The sequence below is a fragment of the Clarias gariepinus genome, chromosome 26 (genome assembly GCF_024256425.1).
Source record: "Clarias gariepinus isolate MV-2021 ecotype Netherlands chromosome 26, CGAR_prim_01v2, whole genome shotgun sequence".
NCBI classification, from domain to species: Eukaryota; Metazoa; Chordata; class Actinopteri; order Siluriformes; family Clariidae; genus Clarias; species Clarias gariepinus.
Genome location: NC_071125.1, coordinates 12,691,950 through 12,716,167, shown reverse-complemented (window position 1 = coordinate 12,716,167; position 24,218 = coordinate 12,691,950). Strand labels below are relative to the sequence as shown.

General features: G+C 36.6%; 1 protein-coding gene across 4 annotated transcripts in view; it reads right to left on the bottom strand.

Annotated features, from left to right (window-relative positions):
* LOC128514134 (dnaJ homolog subfamily C member 13-like) overlaps nt 1–24,218 on the bottom strand; it is a 223,522-nt gene that overhangs the window by 70,192 nt on the left and 129,112 nt on the right. For all 4 annotated transcript variants that reach the window (XM_053487837.1, XM_053487839.1, XM_053487836.1 and 1 more), the window contains exons 24-35: nt 22,951–23,054; nt 22,693–22,852; nt 20,946–21,008; nt 19,049–19,150; nt 18,796–18,900; nt 12,456–12,658; nt 12,163–12,247; nt 7,271–7,425; nt 6,899–6,944; nt 6,595–6,749; nt 6,295–6,496; nt 5,477–5,592 (exon numbers count right to left, since the gene is read on the bottom strand). In XM_053487837.1, coding sequence (XP_053343812.1) covers nt 5,477–5,592; nt 6,295–6,496; nt 6,595–6,749; nt 6,899–6,944; nt 7,271–7,425; nt 12,163–12,247; nt 12,456–12,658; nt 18,796–18,900; nt 19,049–19,150; nt 20,946–21,008; nt 22,693–22,852; nt 22,951–23,054 — 1,496 coding nt within the window. The remainder of the gene's footprint in view (nt 1–5,476; nt 5,593–6,294; nt 6,497–6,594; nt 6,750–6,898; nt 6,945–7,270; nt 7,426–12,162; nt 12,248–12,455; nt 12,659–18,795; nt 18,901–19,048; nt 19,151–20,945; nt 21,009–22,692; nt 22,853–22,950; nt 23,055–24,218) is intronic.

Here is a 24,218-nt window from a genome sequence, read left to right as displayed (position 1 = left end):
CTTCAGTTCGTGAAGCTTGTCTGGAGAATAATTTTTGTTGAGCACCATCACCTGCTCAGATTCGATGATAGCAACGTTGTCCTCGCCGTGTGACATGGTGAAGTTTAAAGCAGGCAAGTTTTCTTGTTGCTTTCGGTTGCTGTTGGCAGTCGATGCGCGTTTTTGAAATCGCACGCGCGCTCTTCACTCCACGTTCACACTCTTAAATCACTTATCTTCATTTTTGCAGCGGAGCAAGCTTTTAAATTTACATGTACGAGTTTTACATGTTTACATGTTTTTCACAAGTTATGACGCGTGTCTTGTTACAGTGTCACTGACGACTCCAGACGTTTCGTTGATTTCTTTGTCTCGTTTATTTTTAACATCAAAGTACAACGGTTGTTAAAGTTTCTTGCATAAATCCACTGTAGTCACGACAAGTCGCTTTTTACTCGACCTCAGTGCAGCTTTTGACACCACTGATCATAGTATTCTTCTCTATCATAGCTCTCTCTCCTGCTAGCTAGAAGACGGATCTGGCCTCCACTGGTGTTGGCAGCTGTTTCTCTGAGGACTTGACTGTTCAATAGTTCAGGACTGGAACTTCATACAAGTCTACCTGAGTTTTCAATAACTAACTGGACTCCATATTAACATCAATTAACATCAACTGTTATGCTGAACTGCCTGCCAACTAACACACAGTATGAATGCAGATGAATGCTCTCTGTTTCCAGGGGTTCTCACCAGATATAGAAAATATGATCATATAACACCAATATTATCATCCCTGCACTGGCTACCTGTTCAGTTAAGAATTAATTACAAAATAGTATTACTTACATACAAGGCTTTAAATGGTTTAGCTCCCACATATCTAACCAGTCTTCTGAAACGCTATAATTCACCATGCTCCTTAAGATCAAAAAACTTTGGACTTCTTGTAATTCCCAGAATTTCAAAATCTACAAAAGGGGGTAGGGCTTTTTCATATTTAGCTCCAAAACTTTGGAATAGCCTTCCAGACAGTGTTCGGGGCTCAGACACAGTTTTCCAGTTTAAAAGTAAACTCAAGACGCATCTCTTTAATCTGGCATATGCGTCCCATAACTCATCCCATAACTTCATACTTCAGTACATCTATCCTGAATGGCAACTATACTAATTCTCTCCATCTGTTCTGTACTTTTCTACCCATCCCGAGGCATCTGGAGATTGTACCAGCTTCAGTAGACAAAGGCCAACCCTGCGAGGATCCTGAGGCATCCAGAGAAGGACCAGATCTAGCTGAATTCTGCCTTATTATGGTTGGAGCTACACATCCTGCTCCTGTGCTCCCAGTGATCCAGAACCCATCTGCCCTCTGCACCTACTGACTCATCCCTATGTTAAACTGGACTTCATGTTAATTTAAAGAATTTCTGTTATATTGTACTGTACTTTCAGCTGCATAACACACATGGTGTTATAATATCTCTATCTGTTATCACCCAAATGAGGATGGGTTCCCTGTTGAGTCTGGTTCCTCTCAAGGTTTCTTCCTACTACCATCTCAGGGAGTTTTTCCTTGCCACTGTCGCCCTCGGCTTGCTCACCAGGGACTATCTGACCATTTTGATTCATACACATTCAAATTCCTTACAAACTTAAATAATTCTTTTGATCGTGTAAAGCTGCTTTGGGACAATGGCAATTGTTAAAAGCTCTATATAAATAAAATTGAATTGAATTATTTACTATTTAAGGAAATTATGATGATCTGCCACGGTGTGCGCCTGTGATGGGTGTGTGCCCAAATCTACTATCGCTACTTGCACACTCCGTAGGCTCCCTGAATAGGCGGCAAAGGGCCGGAGGTGCCTATTCGCGCCGGCTGGCGATAATGCCCGTGCAACATGGGTCGAACCCGTTACAGATCTTAAAAGCCTACTGCATTTCATTCTTATTGCAAATGTAAAACCAATTATACTATAATGCACTCTAGCTTCGCTAATAACTAGAACCCTTCCCTTTGCAATAATCAGTTTGATATTAATTTAGTTAATAAAAAAAATAATAATTTTTTTTTAAAGGAAATCAAACTGAAACTGATGGAGTGGATTATAGTACAACTGGTTTTACATGTGTAATCCACATAACGAAAAAGCCATTGAACTTTATTTTTGTAATGTTATGCGCTAAAATGCCTCCACGGATTGCCCCTGCCCCTACATAACCTCTATCAAATATTATATTAGAACATAAATTAATAGGTTTAATAAAAAAAAATCTAATTTGGACGCAAATGAAATAAATTATAGACCGATTTCAAACCTCCCCTTTATATCAAAAATATTAGAAAAAGTAGTATCAGCTCAAATATGCACATTTTTGCAGGAAAACATCCTTGAAGAATTTCAATCAGGTTTCAGGCCCAATCATAGTACAGAAACTGCACTAGTTAAGATTGCGAACGACTTGTTTTTAGCTTCGGACCAAGGCTGCACCTCAATTTTAGTCTTGCTTGATCTTAGTGCTGCATTCAACACTATAGATCATAATATTCTCATAGATCGCTTACAAAATCACATAGGTATTCAGGGACAGGCATTAAAATGGTTTAGATCATACCTGTCTGATCTATACCATTTTGTAGATCTAAATGGAGAACTGTCTGGTGTAATGCCAGTAAAATATGGGGTCCCACAAGGGTCAGTTTTAGGACCTCTGCTGTTCTCAATATACATGCTTCCCTTGGGTAACATCATTAGAAGACATGGGATTAGTTTCCATTGTTATGCTGATGATGCCCAATTATATATCTCAATAAAAATCTCAGACTAAAATACATAAATTGTCTAGATTAACCGAGTGTGTCCAGGACATGATATTGGATGACTAATAACTTTCTTTTACTAAACTCAGACAAGACAGAGATATTACTCATCGGCCCAAAAACCAGCATACAACAGCTTTCACAATTCAGCCTGCGTTTAGAAGGATGTACTGTTACTACTAGCTCAACAGTAAAAGACCTGGGCGTAATATTAGACAGTAACTTGTCCTTTGAAAATCATATTTCCAATATCACAAAAACAGCCTTTTTCCATCTTAGAAATATCGCCAAGCTTAGGAGCATCTTATCTGTATCTGATGCAGAAAAGCTAGTTTATGCATTCATGACCTCCAGACTGGACTATTGTAATGCATTACTAGGTGGTTGTCCTGCATCCTCAATAAACAAGCTACAGTTAGTCCAAAATGCAGCCGCCAGGGTTCTCACCAGATATAGAAAATATGATCATATAACACCAATATTATCATCCCTCCACTGGCTACCTGTTCAGTTAAGAATTAATTACAAAATAGTATTACTTACATACAAGGCTTTAAATGGTTTAGCTCCCACATATCTAACCAGTCTTCTGAAACGCTATAATTCACCATGCTCCTTAAGATCAAAAAACTTTGGACTTCTTGTAATTCCCAGAATTTCAAAATCTACAAAAGGGGGTAGGGCTTTTTCATATTTAGCTCCAAAACTTTGGAATAGCCTTCCAGACAGTGTTCGGGGCTCAGACACAGTTTTCCAGTTTAAAAGTAAACTCAAGACGCATCTCTTTAATCTGGCATATGCGTCCCATAACTCATCCCATAACTTCATACTTCAGTACATCTATCCTGAATGGCAACTATACTAATTCTCTCCATCTGTTCTGTACTTTTCTACCCATCCCGAGGCATCTGGAGATTGTACCAGCTTCAGTAGACAAAGGCCAACCCTGCGAGGATCCTGAGGCATCCAGAGAAGGACCAGATCTAGCTGAATTCTGCCTTATTATGGTTGGAGCTACACATCCTGCTCCTGTGCTCCCAGTGATCCAGAACCCATCTGCCCTCTGCACCTACTGACTCATCCCTATGTTAAACTGGACTTCATGTTAATTTAAAGAATTTCTGTTATATTGTACTGTACTTTCAGCTGCATAACACACATGGTGTTATAATATCTCTATCTGTTATCACCCAAATGAGGATGGGTTCCCTGTTGAGTCTGGTTCCTCTCAAGGTTTCTTCCTATTACCATCTCAGGGAGTTTTTCCTTGCCACTGTCGCCGTCACCCTTGGCTTGCTCATCAGAGAAATTTTATTCATTCATCTCGTTATTATCTAGACACATTTTTCTCACACCTACACAATTTATTATTATTATTATTTTATTTTATATATATATATATATATATATATATATATATATTTTTTTTTTATATTTTTTTTTTTTATGAATTTTTTTCATCTTTGTGAAGCTGCTTTGAGACAATGATCATTGTTAAAAGCGCTATATAAATAAAATTGAGTTAAGTTGAGTTTATGATTTACAAATCGCACCAAACGAATCTGATTATAAAATAAGCAATATAAAAAAAAGACATGTTGTATTGGGAAAAATTATATAAATTATATATTTTTTCATATATATATATATATATATATATATATATATATATATATATATAGTGTAAACATTTTTGTATTACATGACAAGCCCCTGCAAAATAAATGTTCCACAAAATAAACATTATATGAGAATTTGTATTACGTCTCTTAATTTTCGTGTATTAATTTGTCACGTGCCTAGGGTTAATTATAATAGTAATCATATATTTGATAATAATAATAATATGAATTTTTGATTATGATATCCTAATATATTTGATAGAGATTTTGTGGAGGGTGCAATCCGTGACGGGGCATTTTAGCGCATAACACAACTTTACTGCTGTTCATCTTCATTGCTCAAATTCCCCCCTCTCGGTTGGCGACTTCGAGTGACGTCACTGACGCTGATTAACAGGTTTCCGGGTAACGTGTTGGAAATGCAATTTCAAATGGATTAGCGATTGCATTTGAATTTTGGCCAGCTTGATGCGCGACCCAGAGAAAGTAAAAAAAGCAAACGTGGTCATTGATTTTCCTATTTAAATATGTCAGGTTCATGACTTGTAAGACATGGGAAATACAAATGCAAATGGACTTTCCTTTTTCATTTGAAATTTGGCAGTCAGTGTGCGTTCACAAAGGCAAAAACAGGAAACGGTAATGCAAAGTTTGCAATTGCAGTTGAATTATGGCACACTTTGTGCGTCCACATATGGGAAACGCAATTGCAAATGTAATTCGCAATTCCTTTTGAATATTGTGAGGGGTTTTGCTCCATACAGAGCACACACTTCAATAAAAGTATAATCATATAATTTATCTGGAAAATGATATGATTATACTTTTAACTGAATTTTCCAACAAGCAAGGTTACAGATAGGTCTGTAGTATGCAGGGCAAAATTAATCGAACATATTCTGAAAACAAAAGTTACAAATGCAAACAAACAGTTCTACAATCAGGGCTCATCAGACAGTAGTTCTGTAAAGCTGTTCTCAGATCTGTTGCATTTGTGCAATTCTCGGTCATAGAATTTTTTTTTTTAAATTAGTGTAATACAGCAAAAAAGACATACTGGCCCTGTCCGACAGGAAGGTTCAGCATCTCATAGGCATCGTCCACCGACATGGAGGGGGGTTTTTTCTCCACCTCTTTTTTCCAGGCTTCCAAAGTGTCCTTTAATAGCTTCACCTGTGTATGCATTAAAAAAATTTAACAAACAGTGTAAAGGGAAACCTTTTCCAAGATATTAGTAGGTTTTGTGTACAATTATTATCAGATAACAATAATCCAGATAAATCCTTTAAGCCAGCACACCAAGCAGGTGAAGGCTGTAACATATTTCTTAGTCCCATGTTTTGACCAATAACCATTGTGTATATACGGTGTGGAAAATAATTATTTGATCCCCTGTAGATTAAGTTTGCCCACTTACAAAGAAATGAAAGGTCTATAATTTTTTATTATAGGTTTAATCTTGAAGAATAGAGACAATCCCTGCCTATCCCTGGAGACTTAGGGCACGAGGCGGGTACACTCTGGACGGGGTGCCAATTTAATCAAGGGCACACGCTAAATCACACACTACGGGCAATTTGGGAACTCCAATTACCCTAATCTGCTTCTTCCTAATTTTGGACTGTGGGAGGAAACCGGAGTACCTAGAGGAAACCCACCAAGCAAAGGGAGAACATGCAAACTGCATGCACACAGGCAGGAATCAAACCCGGTAGGCTAAATGAATAATTCAGACCCAGAAAAAGACTAGTACAAAGTAATCATTTAAAACCTTATACTACCATGACATACATGTTCATGATAAATGTATGTACAGTTCCGAATGTAACAATATATATATACTGTATATTGCATATATATTGTATTTTGACTTACCGGATCCCGTATAGGCCAATCAGGAAAGCGATTAGCGTCACAAAGGTGACGGAGGTAGTAGATGTTGCAGAACAGCTCATATTCCAGCTGAGGGAAGCTAATTACTGGGATAGGGCAGTACTGATATAGAGCACGAGTATTGCTCTGGAGCCGAGGAGTGAAATCAGCCAGGTGAGCAGCGATTTTTTCTATCATCATACGCCTGCATCATTCGCGTGCACACAAACACACACACATATCCAGACTTAGAGCACTGACAATTTAATTATGATGATTAACATCTGGTCTGCATTGACGTACCTCATCTCACTGCTCCAGATTGCTTCAGGGGTGTCAAATTCTCCTAGGAAGATCTCTGAGAAGTGCTCAGCCTCATAATTTTCCAGATAACACACCATTGCCTCAGGTAACACTGATCCTAATACACTCCTCTGCACAATGTCCTGACCTTTAGCCTTCCACACACAAACACAAGAAAAATGTTAACTAAATGTTATTATATTTTTAAAAATATATTTATCTTAATGTTTCATATCTACGCACTACCTATACTACTACTACTATTTTCTTGATCATGAGAGTTGGAATCACTGTGAGGATTTACCTCTTCTGATTTGAAGGCCTGTTTTAGGTGAGTGTACTTCAGAAACCTAGAGAAAAGAAAATTTTTATTTTGAATGTGTAAATCAGGAACAGTCTGCCTAATGCTAGTAAGGTATTTTTAGAAAATTCTTCAAAATATACTTAAGGGTTATTCCAAATATCACAGACATGATGGAATGATGGACAGCAGTTGCAAAACCTTTTTTAGAACCATGTACTATATGCATTTTTTCAGACACATCCTAATGCTATTAACAGCAACAAAACTGTCGATGTCATGATTCAGAACTATTTATTTACATGCCACCTGCAGTTCCGTGTTCATTTGGAATGTAACCGACTAAACAAAAGTGGGTGAATGCATGTGTAATACCGTGCCACTGGAAGAACATTAGAGCCTGTATACATCATGATGAAAAAGAAAACACCGGTGAGGTAGAGACGTGGCAGGTTGGGGTTGTCCTGCATCACCAGGTACAACAAGATGGCTACCTTCTCTACTAGGATGGGGTCAAACGTCAGCAATAGCTACAAACACAAAAGATCCAGCAAAGTTAGGCACACAATGGTTAAAGAAAATGTACATTTTAACATAAGGTGTAGCATGGAATATTTAAAAGCAAAAAAAAATAAAAATCATCATCAAAAAGTGTGACATGGTCACCCTGGGGGAAAAAACAGCACAGCCTCGAGTGTGATATTGCTTTTATATGACAGTTCCATAAATGGCATTTATTATCAATATATTTGTTTGTTTATTTAACCAGTTGTTTTGCTACGTGAACACAAACTTCCAAGCCTGGCGGAACTGATTAACCGTGAATGGTGGAGCTGGCAACAACCATTAGTGACCAACAGTCAGTTTAATTAACATGAAAAAAAGGAGTTTTAAATTGTTACCAATACTATGTAATAAAACATGAGAAGAATAAACTATGAAAGCGCTGCATATTCCTGTAAGTTACTCTTTATATTATAACTTATTCTATTTAAAAAAATTGTGCTATGTTAAGTTCTGGGTTTTGGGGTTAAATCTCAAATAGAGATAAATGGAAAATTTGGGTTTTAGGGTGTACAATCAATGGTTTACAGATTATTACCTAATCATTTTACTTTTTTTCTTTGCAGAAATGGCTAACATCAATGTAAATGCGAATTTTGGAGCATTAGAGGTACTGTATAAGTAACCTAGTTAAAACATCTAGGTTGTATTCTTATATGCTGGTATAAACATTAAAACAGTTTAAGTTAAGTCAGAGTTTTCATCCTAATTTTAGTTAGAAATCATTACTCTTTTTTTTATTATTTAAAAATTATTTGATGTGGCTGATAGAAATGTCAGATACCTTAGACTTTTTGGCAAAAATATTTAAAAACAAAATTTTGTTCTGCATTAGCATAATAATGCAGATTTCGCAAATACTGTAGATTAGTTAGCAGTCTTGCAGGCGTAAAGAGCCACGTAATGGTTTATTGGAGATAAAACTCTTTTTGATCAATTTTTAGATTGCATTCCAATGCAATCCAATGCCTCATGTAAACATAAAACATTTTCTGATTGCATGTTACAGAATGGCCTTCTAGAGAAGTGAAGTTTCCATAATCCTTCAACCAAAGTATTATATTTATTTTTATCCCATTTACCATCCGTATTCTAAATTCTATTGATGGTATTCTTAATTAATCAGATTGCTTAAGAATTGCAATGTCTGATTACACGTCTTTTAACAGACACGTATCTTTTAACTTACAACGTTATGACCACTAGGGCTGCAACTAACGATTATTTTGATAATCAATTCATCTATTGATTACTGAAATGAATAATCAATTAATCGTATTACAGCTGTCACAATTAACTAATGCCCCTTATTTTGCCGTCAGCTTTTAAATTGAGCCTGCTTTGTGCATGTTGTAACTAACAAAGATAAAGATTAAAACTTTATTTAAAATAATGTCTTTTAATTAACTATGCTGATTCAACAAAACCTAAAACTAAAGAAAATTTAAGTAGAAGCAGAAAAATATAACTATTAATTAAAATTAAAAATGAAAATTATTAATTATTATTAATTATGAAAATTAAGTTGGAATGATAAGAAAACTGAAGGTAAATCTGTGATGAGGGGCAGGGTCAAGTAAAGTGAAATGTGAAGGGCCAAACAGTGAAGTTATTAGAAAAAAGACACACACCTGAGAAGAATATGCCTAGTGGGTGTGTGCGTTTGTGTGTGAGCGCTGCTGTTACCTGAAAAAACAGCTCAATCAAGCATGTGTAATTTTACTTCAAAGGTAAATTAAGGAAAACTGGAATTAAAAAACGGATCAACAACACGGAGTCACTAATTATCTACATTTTGTTCAGGCATGAATCCTTTTCTGTTACCTGACTCTCACATCCTTCACAAGATAGTGCTTAGCCAGGTCCCTGCCAGCACAGTCTTTCCTCCGATTCTAGCGAATTAATTTTAGATTAAAATTAATCTAGTTGAGATTAATTAAAAAAAAAAAAAAAAAAAAGGTTTCCCTTTTGATTCTTTAGATCAGGCCACATTCTTTCACCATCTAGTTCTGATGATGTTCTGATCATGTGCCCATTTTATGTATTTTTGGCGGTGGACACGGGTTAGCACTGGCACCCTGACCAGTCTGTGGCTACACAACCCCACATATGCCAGAAACCCAAATTTTTTAGCCATTTGACAGCAGCACCTCCATTGGCCAGACCAGCCTTCGCTCCCCATGTGCATCAATGAGCTTTGGCCGCACATGACCCCATCTCTGGTTGGCTGATTTTTCTGCCTTGGTAGAAAGTAGTTTCCTTTTGGTAGATCCTGACCACTGCAGCCTGAAAACATCTTACAATAGCTGCAGCTTTTAAAGTTTTAGAGCTTTTCACAGAGTCTAGAGTTGCTTTTCCCAAATCATTCACCCACTTCAGGTGCCAGTGTAATAGGGTCAGCTGTCTATTAGCTGCAATCCAAGAAGGGTCCAGGCCCAATCAAGTTTTTTTTTTTTTTGATTGATTGATTCCTAAGACAAGATTGGCTAAAATATCCTGACGTCAAGGATAGATGCGACATTCCTCTCGTCACTTTCCTTATTATCAGCAGGGGTTCTGGGCAAGTTTCGTCAGTGGCACTTACTTGAAGTACTTTTGCAACTGTTTGCATTAATTGCTATATTTGGCACCAAAATATACAATCAATTCCATTGATCTTTTAACATAAAGATGTTATAGCTTTCTCTTCTTTGTTGGCCAGAAATTCCAAAAAGGCAAAAGGAGGTTTGTATTCCAAAACACTCTTAAACCAAATTAAATTTCTCCATATTAAATAATGAAAACTCAAATTATTCATTCCACAGACCCCCAAAATATACATAAAACCAATATGTAATATAAAGTAAAAATAAAACAAATTAACCTGCACTTTACCTTTAAAAAAGTACAAATAAATCCCGACATAAGTGTTTCCATTTATGCACGCAGGCACTGTTTGTGTGTTTTATGTGTATGTGTGTGAAGCTAACGTAGGAGACTCCTACTTCCAGCCCCTCCCGTCTCTCCCTTCTCACCTCAAAGAATCGTGACAGAGCAGAGTTTCTGTGTAAAGCAGTGTGTATGTGCGCGTAATTTGACACCGAGCCGGTTCTCACACACATTTTCTCTCGCCTTTATGGTGTGTGCGTGTTTGTGTGTGAAGCACCCCTCCCCTTCCCACACTAAAGGCGAGAGGGCGAGAGAGAGAGAGAGTCTGTGTGTGTGAACCGGCATAACGATGGGCTGAAGGAGAAAATAGATTTTTTACCTCTGTAAAGAGACTTTTTTGCTTTACACGCGCGCACACGTGTTATAAGAAACAGTACACACGCGCTTACAAACACAAAATAAAATATGTTTTACATACACATGTTGTTAGTAAACGGTACACGCGTGCACAAATGTTGATTATACCATAGACCCAGCAGGGGAGACGATTACCCATAATTCCGCAGCGCGAGAGGGAAAAAAATGTTGGCTTAGTTGTGATCACGTGACGCTCGGCGTCAAAACAAGAAGCGCATGCAGGATACATGATACTCGGTGCTTTATCGGTGCAAAATTTATTAAAAATCTTCTCCCAAGTTATTTAACCTTAACGGACGCAGTGAGTAGCTTCTTATTTCTTAAAAAACTATGTCAGAAGACATATCTTGTGATCATTGCAAAGATGTTGCCCTGCTTTAAAATGGTCAAATTATTGGCCTGCATCAAGCAAAGAAAACAACTAAGGAGATAGTTGAAATTTGGAGTTGGAGTTGGAAGAACTGTCCAACTCACTATTTCAACTGGAAAGCGATGGTGAACCATCATCTTCAAGGAAGTAATGTCGTCTGAAATATTTCAGAATGATTGTGATCAAAGATCACTTAAATATTTGGTGGAATCAAATCATGAAAAAAAAAGTAAGAGCATTTCCACATGCACTCCAGGATTGGGAGTAAATAGCTGAGTAGCCTTAACAAAACCGAACAGTGGAGAACCGGAAAAGGTCATGTGGTCTGATGAGCCAAGATTTACCCTGTTGCAGAGTCAAGAGCACCCTTCATGCTTAGTGCCTACCATACAAGCCTGTGAGGTTGCCTCTGTTGATCAAGTCTAGGTTCAGCTTATTAAAACAATGCCACAGCGAATGGCTGCCATAATTAAAAAAAAAGATAGTCTAACAAATCATTAGGCCGGGTAGTGTATAATATATATTGAGATGTGCCACGAGGAAGTTGGTTTACAAATTACAATAGGGTATTGAGAATACTCATACTCCAAGACCCATGTGTGTTTATGGATTTTTTATGGTTTTCTTCCCCCTTGTTCGATAAACTTGTACTGTAATTGATCAATTTAAATATTTTGGGGAAAATATGTCCTCATTATAATTTAATATTGTTTTTAGAGCAACAACATACGTCTGCCATGTATTGAAAATGCTCGACAAAATCAAAGCATGAACTAAACTGAAAAAAAAAACATCCTTGATGATGTTTCCATTTCAGCCATGGAGTCTCAGGTGTGCACTTTCTAGCAGTCAGCAAGGTTTCTGCTAAGAGTAAATCTTTTGAGCAGGAGAACATCGATAACTGCATCATCTGTTACATGAACTCTAACAATAAATAGACAAAATGCATAACATGTGATTCATTAGTAAATAAAAAACTGTAACCATTGTCATTCCCCCATCATATTTTAGCTCTAATTTATAGTCCATGTTAAGGTAAACTTAATACCTGAACAATGTGGGGAAGGCAAGTGTTGTCACTAATTAGCCTCTTCACTTTGGGTAAAGGTCTGATAATGGCATTGTCCTGATCTCTAAAGAAACACAGACGAGACAGAAAGAAAGACACACACACAGAGTATCATTAACACTAACACTAATCATTAGATAAATTTAAACAAAAATACAAACAAAAAAGGTGTTTTATTTATGCATCATATCAAATAGACAGGGCTATATAAAAAAAGAAAGTTCGAAACAAGCAAAGACCAATGCATAAACATATGTAAGTATGTGTTGCACCTGCTAGGGAAGTACGAGCACATGGTGATGAGCATATTGAGGATCAGTGTGGCCAGGTCGGTTTCATTCATTACAGCCTGTCCACTGGCCAGTGTGCACCACTTTAGCTGTGGAATGGCCTGAAGGGGGCGCCAACCATCCATGCCCTGAGCCCAGCACCGAGTCTTTGCAGTCAGTGTGCCCGATTTCCAGAATTCCTGCATCTGAGTTAGCATTCAAGAATATGCAAATTTTACTTTGACAAATTCCTATACAACGCCAACTTCAATACAATCAACAGCTTATAACTACATTTATGACCATTGGTTTTATTTATATCCCAAACTAATAATTCAGCCTTAAATTTAGCACTGAAAGTGGTTAACAATAATTTGAAACTGTTAAAGCCAATATCATAGTAGTAGGTTGAAGGAAAGCAACTAAAACTGTTTATCTAGTAATGTTATACCAATGCAGGCTGAAGCAAATGTACCTATGGCAAAATTTTATTTCCTTTCGACCATTAAACAGAACTCAACTTTAAACATGATTCATGTCTTCATTGTATGAAGATAACCAGTCTATAGTTTGATATACTGTGTTTAACAGAAACCTTAATTAAACAGAACAAATATATAGCTTTAAATCAAGCTAGTCCGTCTGGGTATAGCTACTTATACCAGGCTCAGCTAACTGGTAGAGGACGGGGCGTTGCAGTTATTTACAGTACAATGATAATCTGACTATCATACCAAAAAACATGGACACAAATTGAATGCATTTGTTCTCCATAGTAACATACAGATGTGGCAATTAAGAATTCATGTTTTCCCGCGAGATGCCGCAATTTGGCGCGCTGCATGCCAAGACTTGCCGCAAACAACATTCAGGAATTTAAATAAATGTGTTGTGTTTCACTGAATATCCGCCAGATGGCGCATGAAAGAACTTTATACAAAAGCCAGACTAAATACAAAAAAGAATTGTGTATAGTTAGCTAGCCTAAAACAATATTTCTTTTAATGCTAAAGCAAACATGAATTTTATTTAGTTTTACAACAGATCTTTCATGATGAATGTGTGTATATGTGCTTCATATTATTTTCATAATGATGAAATGAGATGCCCAAAATCGTGCTTTAAAATTCCTAATAAGTTTTTTTTACAGTATATGCTTTTTGTAATGTCTTAACAGGGACAAAACAATAAAAGACATGACAATGCCTCAGTTTAAATGGTCTTGAAATTAATTTATTTTCACGATAGTAGGCTATTTGTTAGTGTTAACTATGCGAATGTCCTGGTTCGTGAATATGCCAATATATCTTTTTTAAAACAGAGAAATGTGTCGCCATCATCAGAAAACATGAATGAACAATATATAATCAGGAAAAAAAGAAACATTCCTTTTTCAGGACTGTGTATTTCAACAATAATGTTGTAAAAATCCAAATAACTTTACAGATCTTCATTGTAAAGGGTTTAAACAATGTTTTCCATTCATGTTCAATTAACCATAATCAATTAATTAACATGCACCTGTGGAATGGTCGTTAAGACCCTTACAGCTTACAGAAAGTAGGCATTTAAGGTCACAGTTCTAAAAACGCAGGACACTAAAGAGACTTGTCTACTGACTGTGAAAAACACCCAAAGAAAGATGCCCATGGTCCCTGCTCATCTGCGTGAACATGCATTAGGCATGCTGCAGGGAGGCATGAGGACTGCTGATGTGGCTAGGGCAATAAATTGCCATGTCCGCACTGTGAGACGCCTAAGACAGCGCTACAGGGAGACAGGAAGGACAGCTGATCATCCTCGCAGTGGAAGACCACGTATAACAACACCTGCACACGATCGGTACACCCGAATATCACACCTGTGTGACAGGTACAGGATTGCCACAACAACTGCCCGAGTCACACCAGGAACACACAATCCCTCCATCAGTGCTCAGACTGTCCGCAATAGGCAGTCCATGAGGAGGAGATGCACTGTAGTACTTCAAGCAGCTGGTGGCCACACCAGATACTGAATGGTACTTTTGATTTTGAGCCTCCCTTCATTCAGGGGCACATTGTGAAACATTTTTAGTTTATGTCTTATGGTGTTGACTCTTAGTGTTCATACAAATTAAGTTTACTGAAAGTAAAAACAGTTGAAAGTCAGATAATGTTTCTTTTTTTGCTGATTATATATATTATGATAATTGGGAAAATATTATTTCATGAACACAAAGTGCTTCGGGCTTTTTATAATAATCATCATGTTTTTTGCTGTTTGTGTCCAGCATTAAATAATAATTTTATTCATTATTTAACCATGGCTAGAAATAATAGCTGGAATGTGATGTGCTTGTGAATTTATGAATGAAATAAAGCTGTTCGTCTTTTGTAAAGTACTTTCACTTTCCCCGGCCTTTTTTTAAAAAGTCGCACGCGCAACTCACTTTCACTTTGCAAAAGACAGTGTTTATTGTTTAGTGTATATTTAAAGCGCCTATAAAGCACAAAATACAGCTAGTTGTGAGAACTGCTGGTTACTGGCTGGCTTACATATGTTAATGGATGGCTGCTGTAAGTGAAAGGTGTTCGATGCCTGCTGTGATTCTTAAGTGGGAAGAAAACTGTCTGTATTGTAGATCACAACAAAGTTTGCTTTAATCATGTTTTTATAAAGTTATAAAAGCTACAACTCTTTTATCCAACTTGTATTGTTCCTTTTATTGTTTGTTGGGCCTGAACACTCTACAAAATCAATATATGCTCATGTTTTTTTTTCTTCCTAGCATTAATATAAAACCATTTTTAAGTTATTTTGGTGCAAGCCATTAAAACGTTTCCACTTTCGCTTTTTTTTTTTTACAAGAATCAATACATCTGCATAATTTAAAAAACAAATTGCACAGATATAATCCACAAACTGGGTGTGTTTTATATAAATATTTCGACAGAACTTTTTAATATTGTGTATTAAGTCATTATTATTAATTATGTCCACTACGTTTGATGTATAAAGCATTAAATGGTCTCATGCCACAGTATCTGAGTGAACTGCTAATGTCTTACGATCCGCCACGACTACTTTGTTAAGAGAATGCAGGCTGCTTGTCAGTACCACATATTATGAAAAATACAGCTGGGAGCAGAGCTTTTTCTTATAAAAGCCGCAAAGTTCTGAAATAGCCTTCCAATTAATGTCCGGGACTCAGTGTTTAAGTCTAGGCTAAAATATTATTTATTTAGCATTTTTGTAAGTAGATCTGCCGTAAAGGAGCAGATCTGGGGGACTCATGGACAGAGTATTATGGTGAACTGGTATTGGTTCTTCCCCACTCTCATTGGTCAATCATGTTTGTTTATGGTGAGGTGATTGGTTGCTTTACATCTCAGGAAGCCCTCATGTCTGTGTTTCTCTCTGCCTCTTCCTTTTTGTTAAGCTGTTATAGTTAGTCCTGCCAGAGTCCCTGCTTGAACTCGACAGATGCTACACTATATTTACATTCACCTTAAACATTATGCGACTGTGACCATACTTAACTGTTTTCTCTCTTTTCTATTTTCCTCTCATTGTTTGTCTGTCTCTGTCGAGCTACACATGTCATTCCTGCTGCCAGTAATTCAGACCCCTCTGCTCTCTGGACCTGTCTGACTCCTGGTGCCCTGCTTCTGGTTGGAGATCTCGTCGCATGAATGCCCTGTGTGGTCTATCTTGTGACTGCAGTCGCTCGATAGGTCAGGACTGAAAAAAGTCGATCTGAGCTTTCAATAACAAACTGGACATCATTTTAACTTAAGAAAATCAACTTTTATACTGAACTGCCAGCTGCCTAACACAGAGTATGACTGCAGATCAATCCCTTCTATCCGTTTTTACCAAAATAAGGATGGGTTTCCTGTTGAGTCTGGATCCTCTCAAGGTATAGCCACCGTTCCCCTCGGCTTATTTATCAGGGACCATCTAATCGTTTTGATTCATACAAACATCATTTTATTTTAATAGTGTAAAGCTTGTTTTGCGACAATGAAAACTGTTAAAAGCGCTGTATAAATAAAATTGAATTGAATTAAACATTAGCTAACTAGCTTTCTTATATATATATATATATATATATATATTTATATATAGCATTATATATATATATTTATATATAGCATTATATATATATATTTATATATAGCATTATATATATATATTTATATATAGCATTATATATATATATATATATATATATATATATATATAGCATGCATATTTATACATTTGAAATCTGCGTCTACATTTTCATGTATAGAATTAGTTTCAGCTGAAACTCATGATCAATGGTTTAGGTTAGTGTTTATTAGTTTCAGCCAAATCATTGAAACTAACAATAGACTATGGTACTCTCTTGAGAGGGGATTGGAAGGTGTTATTCATTTATTTATTCTCTACAAGGGCACTAACTGCACAGACAAAAACTGTTATCTTCTTGTACTGTTACAAAAATTCTAAATATAAACAAACAAAATACACCTTTTTTTCTCAGAGGTAAACGGAAAAGTGAAGTTGTTCAGCTGTTTAGTGTCACTATGCAGATGTTACACACACTGTAGTTATCGAAATCTTTGGTTTAGTTCTCATTGAGTGGCCACACATCACTTCCACATTTCCACATTCGCGTGGTCCGTTGCCTAGCAACATCAAACGAAACGAGGCATAATTGTGGTGTTTGCTTTGGTTATGACATAGCATAGTTTATTATTTGCTGTAGTAGATCTGATTTATTTAAACCCAATAATACAGTTTTATATCCTCAGGAGGGGTCATTACATTGTTCTAGCATAGATCTGCTCCATCTAAAGCACTGTCACACACAAAAAAAAAACATCCGACAGTTCAGAAGCTTTAAATAGAATGAATGAACTAATTAATTTTCTTAAAACGTGTTAAAATTATTTATCTTATAGATAGACTTAGTGACTCCCCTTAGAGACTCTGTAGTAGATTTTCTCAATTAAATATGGAAAAAAAAAATACAGCTGATTATCAACGCGGGAATGAATGGCGCATTGCCCAAGTGCAAGTTTATCTTGGAGCTAAATTATTTGCTTTGGGTGAAAGCGCCATCTAGCAATCATTATGTGTCAGCGACAGCTTCCCATTCAAAACAATAGGTGGTCAAATGACCGGTGAACCGTGTTAAAAGTAGGTGACACTGGCACGGCGCTTCTAGTGTTAAATGCTTAAAGTTTCTTTGCTATTTTTACAGTGCTGGCTGCTATGTAAATCTTGTATATCAGAAGTGATTGCAGTCTCTGACACTTACTGTAGTGATAATTTCGTCAACAAAAATACTGTCGAAAAATATCCGTTGACATCCCTTTTTCCTATGACTAAGACGAGATGTCATGGATATCACTAAACAGCAATGAAATCAGCATGCAATATTGTTGACCAAAAAGAAGAGACTAAAATGTGGTTTAAAAAAATACAAACTAATAAAACATCTTTCTATATTTTTGCCAACATTTTTTTTGTCAAAATCCGCTGTAATAGTGTGTTCATTTATTATTATTTAGTGTTTCCCAAGTTACAGCGTTCGGCATATCAAAAGTAGTTTGCGCACACTGTGAAGGGATGTTACAAGCTTTTTCTTTATATTGAACCAGAGAAAAAAGCGGATGTGTACTAATATACGACGGGAAACAGTGTGGGGACAATTGCTGGCAAAAATACCACAAGCCTGAAGAGACACATCAAGGCATGCCATAAAAATCTCAAGGTAGGTAATTATGTTTTGTTATGTGTAATGTATTTTATTTTATTTAATAGCTAACCCGTTTTTAAACCTACTAAGCTAAGAGGCTAGCTACTGATCCATAGGAGTTATCCTTACCAAGTGTGTAAATTCATTAAAAAAAAAGTTTTAAAACACTGTATTGTCCATACTGCTCCTATTGTTTTGTAGTTAAAAAAGGGTATTGGGCTTGCAGCAGCAGTTGTTGTGATGGTTAAAAAAAAATATAATTAGCTGAAAACATCAAATAAAAAGATAATTAAATGTTAAAATAAATTTTTTGTGGAAAAAAAGACTAAAATTTAAAATAGCTGACAAAATTAACACTACTGACACTACAGGTCTACAAAATCATGACACAGCTTTTAAAATATGTTAAAATAATATATATTGCCATGCATACAGACAAAAATTTTTTGCAAGACTGCTGCACCATGCAATCATTTGCTACACTATAAGGGTTCAAGGAAAGTCGTATAAATATAAATAAACCACACTGCTGTTTACTACTGTTATAAGTGTACAAATAAAAAGCATGGACACTTACTATACAAAATATCACTGTTTCGTAATGCAACTCACCTCCTCAAAGCTAAAAGGGCCTCTCCTTTCCTTATCAGCATTCCCAAAGTACCACTCCTTCTCATTTTCCCTCTTCATGTCTGGAGCTGCTTCTAATACATTACTCTAATGTATAAATGTGCACACACACACAAAAAGAAATATAGTAGTTTTATGCTCAAACAACATACAGTAAAGAAGCATTTTTTATTATAATAAACAAAGATGCACACATTCATAAAGCTATCAAACACAGAGCCACAAATTTACAAACCTGTAGTGGAACTGTAGCTCTGCTGGTATGGAGGTGGGCTAAGGTTAGCAAATCTACAAGGATGCGCACACCATTCGAGTCCATTATGTCCTTGACGTTTTTCTGTTTGAAATAAATTTAAAAAAGTTAGTAAGTAAGGAAATAAGTAATGGATCATTCTTGTTTGTCAGCATGGATGCTGTAGTCAATTAAAATCTGGGCCATTTAGAGGCTAAGTGAACACACCCCTGAAACCATTCCTAAACATTGTTTTTTGACAAAGTGGCAGCATGCATTATCCTAGTACAGTGGAACCTCGGATTACAAGCATAATTCGTTAACCTGCACTTTACCTTAAAAAAAAAGTAAAAATAAATCCTGACATATAAGTGTTTCCATTTATGTGCACAGGCGCTGTGTGTGCGTGTTTTTCTCTCTTTTGCGCTGTGCGCACGTAATTTGACACCGTGCCCCACACACACACATTAAAGGCGTGAGAGAGAGGGGGGGAGAGAGAGAGTGAGTGTGTGGGTGAACCGGCACGATGTCAAATTACGCGCGCACACATAACACACACTCAAACACTGACACACACTAAAGACGAGAGAGAGAGAGAGATAAAGAGAGAGAAAGTGTGTGTGTGTGTGAACTGGCACGGTGTCAAATTACATGCGCGCACACACAACACACACATTTTGTAGTGCAAGAGAAAGAAAAGCACACACACAAACATTAAAGGCAAGAGAGAGACAAAGGGAGAGAGTGAACTGGCATTACGCACACAATACACACTCTGCAGCGCAAGAGAAAGAAACACACACACATTAAAGGCGAGAGAGAACCAACACGGTATTAAATTACGCACGTGCACGCACACAACACACACACTGACACACAGTAAAGGCGAGAGTGTACAACACACACTATGCAGCGCAAGAGAAAGAAAAACACACACACACGGATGTTGATTATACCAGTAAGTGACGAGCACTAAGACCCAGCCGGGGAGATGATTACCCACAGCAGAAGAGGAAAAAAAAAACGTTGGCTCAGTTGTGATCACGTGACGCTCGGCATCAAATCAGGAAGCGCATGTGTGATACATAATACTTGGTGCTCCAAGACAATGCTCGTTTTTCAATTCAAAATTTATTTAAAATTTTTGCTCGTCTTGCTGAACACTCACAAACTGTGTTACTTGTAATCCAAGGTTTTACTGTATTACAGAATACTATTGCTGTCAAGACAGTTTAAGTACTTGGTACATGTTAAAGTCTCGTGCACAAAAACAGGAAGATTCGAGGTCCCAGGAGAACACTATTTGTTCACAAACTATTTTGTCAACTGTTAAAAGCACTATACTAATAACATTTAATAGAAAACCAGCAATCCAGCCTCCACCAATGCACTTCATATTACTTAAACACCTTTCCAGTTATACTGAGCTTCCAGCCTCCTAACAAACTGTCATCCTCAGATTACTCACCAGGGAGTATTATTATATTTTTATTATTTTTTTAATCTATAAAGAAGCTAATTTAACTAAATTTTATTGAATAAGGCCTGTGTGAGTGATTTTCACTTGGGCTCATTGAGGAGAACTAAAAAAATAAAAACCCCAACTCACAGCAACACTATCACTAATTATTCACATTCTCTTCAGGTGCGAACCCTTTCCTACTTACCTGACTCTCACATCCTTCAGTGAAAGGCCACCCACCACCAGCACAAAGTCTTTGCCTCTGATTCTTATAGACATTTTGCTTTAAGTTTAGAGTGAAATGGTATTTGGTATTTGCCATCATGCTATGATTCACTTCACTGCAGTAAGCCTAACGCTCTTAGTTTAAACTAATGAGAAATATAGTGAACTAAACTCAATAATGAAATTGGTTATATATTTTAACATAGCGCTAACCTTATTCAGAATGAGCTTGTTGAGGAAGAGAATAAGCCTGTCTCTCTCCAGTTTATCAGTACACTGCAAAAAAGATAAGAGAAGAAAAAAACATTAAAACATGTACATACACCTTGAAAATAGAAGACCAAAACTAAAAAGAACAGTCTGGAGCAGACCTACAGTATATAAGGTTACTATCAAATTAAATGTTGATGTAAAGAAATGCAAAAGGACATATAGATGCAAAAATTCTTTTTTTTTTTTTTTTTTTTTTAAATCTACCCATCTTGTTGTTTTGGCAGAAAACTATGAATGTCTATTTATGTTGTGCATGTCTTTACACAAACAAAAAAAGGAAGGAAAAGGCACAATAAAAGTAAGAGATGTTAAAACAAAGGGACTGTAACCAGTTAAAACATTGTGTAAACCATACCTTATAAATCAAATTAATGAAAAAGATACACCTTAACACAAAGGACACATAAATTGTACTCTAAAGACTGTACTTTACACTAAAAGTAAATATAAAGTGCCCTGTATAATGCTAGATTTGAAATGCATGTCAGTAGGGGTGTAGTCAAATGTCAGATGGACAAGTAACAGTTAAACCAGTAGGTAAATATTTTCATGTGTCTGTCAGTTTATTTGTGTGTGTTTCTTTGTACTTTCACAATCTGTTGTAACCAAAGTGCGAAGAGTGGCAAAGTAGTGGGAGTCTGCAACAGTATGAATTTGAACAGGGTGAAAGCAGTGAGCCACAGTAATGACACTTTCTAAGGTTTAAATGACTGTCAACATAAGGCCCTTTTCCTTCCTTCTTTCTTTTCTAATGCATCCTGTAGCTCAATCTATCTACTGTACACTAAAGCTGAATCTTCTGTACCCATCAGGACCAAGGCAAAGCCCAGCCAGGTTCACTTACAATCGGTGAGGGTGTGTGCATGGAGATGTTTAAGAAAATCTGCTGACTCAAAAAAAATACATACTTGATATGAGTACAAGATCTACAAATTTAATAAGTGGTTTCTGATTTCAGCAGGGCTCAAAAACTTGAGGTATAAAATTACAAGACTTGCCTTCTTTGGTGCTTGTTGCATTTTAGAGTGAATGTAAATTTTACACCTAAAGTGTATACAGAAGCTCCATAGTGAAAGAAAGGAAATGTAAACTGTACAACAAAACTGTCCTTGTAGCATAAAAAGTTTATACTAAAACTGTATACCAATGGCGCTTACACATTAGTGCCCCGGGATCATTTGCGAGAACACTTGAGCCCAAAGCCATTAATTTCGATCAGTTAGAATACACACATTCCACGCTCAAGTACTGTTCCCAAGTCCCCTGGAAGAGGTGGTCTCAGGAACGATACAGCATACTCAGGCAGGAATCGAATCAAACGTGGAAGCAATCGTACATGAGAATGGATGCTGATCACTGTTTACAGAGGATGTCATCAGTGCCGCCAGCTTCCTCCGAAATCTCTGAATGTGTGCGCCAATTTCATTTTCTGAACTACAAATCCATAGCTGATAAAGTAGGAAGGCACGGGAGAGTGTAAATCAATTGTTCCTAATGTGAAAATGTTCTAAGACTGTATACTTAAACAAAGAGACACTGTACTTGAAACCCCAAAAAAAAAGTAACTGCGCACTATTTAAAAAAAGAAAAAAAAAAGGAAACTATGACAAAATACATAAAAATTGTAGACCAAGACAAAAGGACTGTAAACAGATTTATTTGACCAGCTGATAATAAGTGAACTAACCCTATCCAACATGCCCACTATGTATTTGGTGTCGGTGAAAGGGCCGATTTCCTCACAGCACTTGCCGTATACTATCGTCAGAGCCTGCAGGCACAAACACTTCATTGCCACCTTTGGTGTTAAAAGGAAACGATGATATAGTTCGTTAAAGAATTCATACCTGCAAAGAAAAAAGTAAAAAGAGAGAAACAAAGAAACGTCATGAAGAAACCTCACAACAAAGAAATTGTGTGTAGTGCTTTGCAAGATGATATGTACGATCTCTTGATGGCTCCAGACTCCTCATTCTCATCCTCCTCCAGCAGCAGACGCAGATAATAGTCCCCAATTTTTATTTCATCAGAAAGGCACTCATACTTCACCTACACACAGAAAACAGACATGGGCACACTGAGAATTCTGAACAGAAATGCTATTCGATAATTTGAAAATAAAACCAACAACAACTAAATAATAATAGAAATTAAGCTTGCTTAACTAGGAAAATGGCAAAAAATGTAGAATGCAATCCAAATAAATCATGTTAATGGGACGATAAATATGAGACTCTTTTCTTCTACAGAGCTGAATATAGCTTTAACAGTACACTTTGGTGAACCTCCGCCGGTCTCAAGTTTCTTATAGAATGTTTTCTTTTAGGATTGACCTGTTGTCGGCTCCATCCATCTTGCCCTGGACTTTTCCCAGTAGTGCTAGGTTTCTGCCAAGCACAAATAGTTTAATTTTGGTCTCATCAGACCAGAAAACTTGTTTGCATGATTGCTCCAAATGTTCTTTTACATAGTTTTTTAATTTCTTTAGAGTTACCCTTGGCCTCTTAGTTACTTTTATGAATCGTACCCTCTTATGGGCTATTTAGTGTTAATACATGACATCTAGTCTTAAATAAGTAAATTTTGGTTCCAGGGTATAAAACCACGCATTGTGAAAAAAATAATAAAAATAAGGGAAGATTAACAATTAAGCAAAGCCATTGTAAGCATTATGTTATGCTATGGATATGCTTTAAACTGCTCTCAGCTTGCTTTCAAAATGCAACTGTGAGTAGATGGCCTGGTTACATAGTAGCTCTGAAGACACCTGTACCAATTAATTTGTGGGCTCGAAGCAAAATTCGAGTACAATTAAATGAAATAAAGAGATTTAAAACAGGTTTCCTTGGACAGACACATGATTTGTATAGTTAGCTTTCAGGTAAATTAAACTCAAATTATTAACATAAGTATTGCCTCAACAATATGCCTATATTCTGCCAGAAACTTAAAGAATGCTAGGCCTTGGGCTGTATGATGGTGTGCTATTAGTTCCTCTGTTAACAAACAAGAATAGGATAAATAGATCACCCCATTTTCCCTAATTCGCAGTCAGGTAAACAATAAGATGATGCACAATCTACATGTTTGTCCATCAGTTTACAACAATGATACACAAGTAAAACCTTAAGGAAAATGTGCATTAAGGACATACAACTACCAACCCTAAAAATAACACCACAGAACATGTCTGAGCCGGTCCCACAAAAAAGC